The 5,773-nt window shown below is 58.3% G+C and overlaps 1 protein-coding gene across 1 annotated transcript; it reads right to left on the minus strand.

The window, feature by feature from the left end:
• Positions 1-147: 147 nt before the first annotated feature.
• PATL1 (PAT1 homolog 1, processing body mRNA decay factor) lies at positions 148-5,712 on the minus strand (the record flags this gene model as incomplete). The annotated part of the gene is made up of 11 exons (XM_010165998.1): positions 148-300; positions 599-658; positions 762-859; positions 1,064-1,187; positions 2,893-3,076; positions 3,225-3,314; positions 3,388-3,599; positions 3,767-3,856; positions 4,173-4,274; positions 4,367-4,561; positions 5,626-5,712. Coding segments are annotated over 11 exons (1,395 nt in total), but the record flags the coding sequence as incomplete, so codon positions are not given.
• Positions 5,713-5,773: the final 61 nt, after the last annotated feature.

Below are 5,773 nucleotides of genomic sequence, written 5' to 3' on the forward strand. Positions count from 1 at the left end.
TAATAATAATAATAGGTTATTTCAGCCCCTGGTTCACAACACACCCCTGGAAGAATCAGCCTGACTCTTCTTTGGGAAATAGATCCCTGGAAAACCAATTTCAGCAGCTGCCAAGTGCTGATGGAGGGTCACAGACATCACCTGTGCTCACCTCTCCTGCCCAGGTGCCTTCCCCCTCAGATTGTCGTACATATCACAGATCTTCTGCTTCCTCTCTCCCATCAGGGCCGGCCGCTCGCCTTCCAGGCTCAGGAGGTAGCGTCTCTCGTAGTCCTCCACGTCCAGGAGGAGGCTGTATGTCTGCAGGAGAGCCCATGATCACAGCTGGGCATGGAGATCCTGCTCCACAGAGATCCAGACCCCAGGCAGAGCCATCCCATCCCCTCTGCTGCTGCAGGAACCACATATCCTGGCCCAGACCATGTCAAAGCTTCCTTCAAACCCAGCTTGAGAGCAGAGTGATCAAGCTTGTCCCCAGCTGCATGTCCAGAGGAGTTAATAACTGCACTGTAATGTCCTTGGCTACTCCTTCACCCCAGCCCACCTCATGCCCCACCACAGATCTCTGATGGTCACAGCAATCCCCCCTCAAACTCACCTTCTCGATCGTGACAAGCGTCTGGCGTCTCTTGTCTCGAACCTGCTTCTCCTTCGTCTCCTGCCCAGGGAGGGAGAGCGAGTCAGGGCCTTGGGCAGGTCCCACCCTGGCCTGAGCAGCAGCCCCAGAGCCGTGCTGGAGGGGAGGCAGGGCCAGGACTCACGTCATCCTCGCTGCGGGAGGTCACCACCGCGTCGATCATCTTCCGGGGGTTGTTGACGCTGGAGACCGTGAGTTTCCCGAGCGAGCCCTCAAACTGCACTGCAGGAATTGGGGAGAAGGGAAGCAAAGGGAGTCAGGTTGGCTCTGAACCCACATTTCTCCTCATCTCTGCTTCAAAATTAGCCCTGTGGCTACTTCCAAACTGCCTCTGGTACTGGTGAGACCTGGTGTCCCAGCCTGGTATGAGCCACCAGCTCCCGTCACCCGCAGAGCTCAGGGCTGTGTGGAGGAAGGAGAGTTTACCTGGCTTGTAGGTGTGCTCCAGCTTGGCCACCTGAGGTGTGATGAGTTTAGTGCGTTCCTTCTTAGGAGCATCACCCTGGACTTCCTCTGCTGCTGCTAATTTCTCCAGCTTCTGGAAGTAATTCTGAGGTGGGGAGATAAGAGATGGAGACTCTCAAAGAAAAAACCCAACAAACCCAGTGGGCAAGGACTGATGGAACATGTCCCTGCTCTGTCCCTCACTGCTCTTCCCAACACAGCAGCACCATTTTAAACCACTTTTTTTTACCCCAAGAACACCACTGCATCCTCCTCCATCATCCCTGGAGATCACAGAGGTCAGGATTCCTCCTCAGCACTCTTTCTCAATACAAACACTGACGAATCCGCTTTCCCTGCCAGGTCCCCAGCTCCCAGTCCTTCCCAGTTAGCCCACCTCGCTCTGCCAGCACTGTGCCCAGGCTGGGGCCTCCCACACCAGGTTGCTCACGTGTTTTTCCCCCCCATCCACCCCGACCAACGTTCTCTCCTCTTTCGCAACGGCGGCCGCACCAGTTCCTCTCTTCTACTGGGGATCAACTCACCCACAGCTCCCAAAAAAACCCACCCCAAACCCCTGTGTCAGCACGGTGCCTCCTGCCAACCCTGGAGCAGACTGGCTGCAGCTCTCCTGCCAGCTCCCACCAGAGCCCAGACAATGTGTCCCCATCACGGAGGGGACAGGATCACTCTGACCCATGTCACCACACTGGTGGCCTCCCTCCCTGCTCTGGAACCTTTCTGGGTGCATGGCTGGCTCCTCAGCACCCCAAGACAGGGGCCAAACCCCTTGCACAGCTGAGGACACCCCCAGATACACACCCAGCCACCCCACAACCCTCCACAGATCTCCCTCAGGTGAAGTTGCCCCGTGTACCCTCAAACCCAGCTGAGCTCTGAGCATCTACTGCCGTCAGCAGGAGCCCAGCCCTCACCTCGCTCTGGCTGCTCCAAATCTCCCAACCCTGGTGCTCTAAGCTCCCTGGTTTTGCCCAGTGCTCCCTATTTTTGAACAGGAAAAGAGCAGGAGAAGTCTCTCCCCATCCACCTTCTCCTCCACGCTCTTTGGACCCCACAGGCTTCACCACCAGCACCCCCTGTCAGACTGGAGTCCTTCTCAGTTCCCTGCCCAGGGCTCTCTCCTGCATTTTCCATTTAGCAGCTTCCCTGTCTCCCATTCTGGGTGTTTTATTCTGTCACCATCACATGCAGCTTCTGAATATGCCACTGCCAGTGTCCCCCAGCATCTCCTCACTCCTGGAGATCTCTCCCAGGAACAGGAAGGCAGCTCTTCCCTCACTACTGTCCCGCTTCCCTTCCCACAGAGCTCATCCCACCCCATCACAGAACCCCAGAATGGTTTGGAAGGGACCTTAAAGCTCATCCAGTCCCAACCCCCCTGCCAGCAGCAGGGACACCTTCCACTAGACCAGGTTGCTCAAAGCCTCATCCAGCCTGGCCACAAACACTTCCAGGGAGAAGCAGCCACAGCTTCTCTGGCCAACCTGGGACACTGGCTCACCACCCTCACAGTGAAGAATTTCTTCCTCATATCCCATCTCAATCTACTCTTGTCCACTTTCAAGCCATCACCCCTTGTTCTGTCACTCCCTGCCCTTGGCCAAAGTCCCTCCCCAGCTTTCTTGTAGGCCCCATCCCTCCACCAGCACGTTCTCCATGACTGGATCTGCATCACTCCTGCCACTTCCATCCTTTCCCCACCCAACACCCCTTGACACCAATCCCACGGGACGGTTACGGTGCTGCCCTGCTGCAGAGCAGTGAGCTGAGTGATTCCCCTTCCATGGTACCTGGTAGTAATAATCATCCAGGTAGGGATCAGTGCTCTGCAGCTGCATCATCTGGATCTTGGACACCCAGTCCTTTTCCCGTTGCAACATCAGATTAGAGTAAGGATCTTTCCGAATCTGCTCCTGGTGATTGCTCCGGTGACCCCCTCGATCCCCTACTGAGCCGTTAAGACTCCGGTGCTGGCTGGCAGGAGGCAAGAAGGGAACCCGTGAGCACACAGGAGCTACAGGAAGGGACAGAGAGAGGTGCACAGGCTGGCCCAGGCAGCACAACCCCCCGGGGGTTGGAGGGGTGGTGCAGTCCGAGGCGGCGGCGCGGGGCCAGCACTCACTTTCGGTTCTGTTGTTGCCGTTGGTGCAGGAGCCGACGGTGCTGGGGGTGTAGGTGGGTGGTGTCAGGTCGGAACATTTGAGGTTGTGGCCTAGGGAAGAGTGAGAAGGCTCAGAAGTGGTTGTAGAGAAGGAGCAGAGAGGTGGGAGAGGGATGGCACCTACCTCAGGTTCTGCAGGTGGGATCCAGGGCCCGGCGGGTGCTGCGGTTGTGAGGGAGGTGGAGCAGGGGGAGCCCCAAAAAAGGCACGAAACCCACTGGCGGGAGACATCATCTGCCCGACTCTGCCCTGGAGCAGTTTAGGATTGACGGAGGGGAGGGGGCTCCCAACCAGGCCAGACACACGGGCAAATTGGCTGGGGGACATTCGACCAGCCTGGCAGGGCAGAGAGGGCACCCAGAGTCAGGTGGAGGGAGATTTTGGATGGCAGCCACGGCTGGGACGGCTGGAAAAAGTCAAGTAGAGCCAAATCCTGCAGCCAGGCAAAGAGAAATGTGGGATCCTGCCCTTGGAGGGTCCAGGAAGGGACAAAGGGGCTTTACCTGGGCTCCTCCAAGCAGCTGCGCTCTCTGCAGGGGGGTGAGGACAGGAGAGACGCTGTGAGGGAACGGGTGGCCCAAGAGGGAAGAATTCTGGGGAAAAAGAAGGGAAAAGGGACCTCAGTCACAGCCAGGGAGCAGGTGACACTGCAAGATGAAGCCCTAGGAGGTGCCCCAGCTCCAGGGTGAGGGGTTGACCCAGCAGGATGAGGTAAACGGGCTGAGCTTTGGAACTAGAGACAAACCAGCAGGCAGCTGTGTGTGACAGTGACAGATCCAGCGTCACCAGGGCCCAGAGATCCAGGTGGGAGGAAGGAAAAGGGGTGTTGAGGGAGTTCTGGGAAGATCTCCCAGTAATGAAGCCTTGAAATCAACACCCAGGAGGAAGGGTGCAGAGGGGAGCAGGTACCGGGACGTTGCAGAGCTGGTTGGGGGACATCCTCTCGCCGTAGGGAGCGGGGTAGCGCTGCTGCATGGGAGCTCGGATGTGGACAGGCTTTGGACACAGGATCTAGGGGGGAGAAAAGCAGCACAGTCCCCTCAGTCACCTCCTTGGGGACCAAACTGAGCTGGGGACAACATGTGGGGTCAAGGGGAAGGTACCTGCTGGTTGAAGTTGGGCAGAGCTGCCTGCTTGGGAGGGGTGCCGATGGGGACAGCCCGGACAGGGGGGCTCCCGATGACAGGGGAGGATGAACGCCGGGGTAACGCTCGCTCCGAGGGGTCTCGCTCTTCCTCTCGAGCTTGTGGGGGTCTCTGAGGCAGAGCATAGTCCAGCACGGACACCGATGGCATCTCCTGCAAGTGACACAGTGACACATCCCCCCCAGGATCACAGTCACAGACTGGTGGGGACAGGCACTGTGTGTCCCAGGATGTGACAGCCACATCCTCCCTCCTGCCAGCTCTCCTCTGCCCCCCCCTGCGCTTCCCCAGCAGCCCCACGCCACTGCCAAGACACCCAAAAGTGGTGACAACGCTGCCTGAGCGCGGGGTGACAATGCTGTGTCACTCCTGTGTCCACTGTGGGCACACGCTCATGGGGTGACAATGCTCCATGTCACTCCTGTGCCCACTGCAGGCACACTCTTGTGGGGTGACAACACTGTGTCACTCCTGTGCCCACTGTGGGCACACTCTTGTGGGGTGACAATGCTCCATGTCACTCCTGTGCCCACTGCAAGCACACTCTTGTGGGGTGACAACACTCTGTGTCACTCCTGTGCCCACTGTGGGCACATGCTCGTGGGGTGACAACACTCCGTGTCACTCCTGTGTCCACACTCATGGGGTGACAATGCTGTGTCACTCCTGTGCCCACTGCAGGCACACTCTTGGGTGGTGACACCACTCCTGTGCCCACTGTGGGCACATGCTCATGGGGTGACAACACTCCGTGTCACTCCTGTGTCCACACTCATGGGGTGACAATGCTGTGTCACTCCTGTGCCCACTGTGGGCACACACTCGCTTCCCAGAGCTGGGAGAGAGTTGGCAAAGCAGCATTTAAAGCCTGACAGCTTAATTAAACCACAACAAATTAACAATTAACCCCAAAAAATCTGCTCTGCCTTGAGGCAGCGACACTCCCACAGCCTGACGGGAGCAGTGACATCACCAGGTACCGGTGACAACGTCCTCCAGCCTCCGAGGGGGTTTGAGGGGCGTTAGAACCCCAGAGCCCCAGACTGGTTTGGGTTGGAAGGGACCTTAAAGCTCATCAAGTCCCAACCCCCCTGCCAGCAGCAGGGACCCCTTCCACTAGACCAGGTTGCTCAAAGCCTCATCCAACCTGGCCGAGAACACTTCCAGGGAGGGGACATGAAGCCACCACAGCTCCCACCCCCACCTGGGCACCGTACCTGAGTGAGGAGCGGCCCCCGGATTCGCCTCAGGACGGCTGAGCTGTCCCAGATGGAGGAATTCAACCCTCCAGGCTGCTGGGAAAGCGACGGGGAAGAATCAGCCCAGAGCCGCTCACCCCGCAGCCCCCACACCCACCCCAGCCCC

The sequence above is a fragment of the Antrostomus carolinensis genome, unplaced genomic scaffold (genome assembly GCF_000700745.2).
Source record: "Antrostomus carolinensis isolate BGI_N321 unplaced genomic scaffold, ASM70074v2 scaffold24524, whole genome shotgun sequence".
Classification (NCBI taxonomy): Eukaryota; Metazoa; Chordata; class Aves; order Caprimulgiformes; family Caprimulgidae; genus Antrostomus; species Antrostomus carolinensis.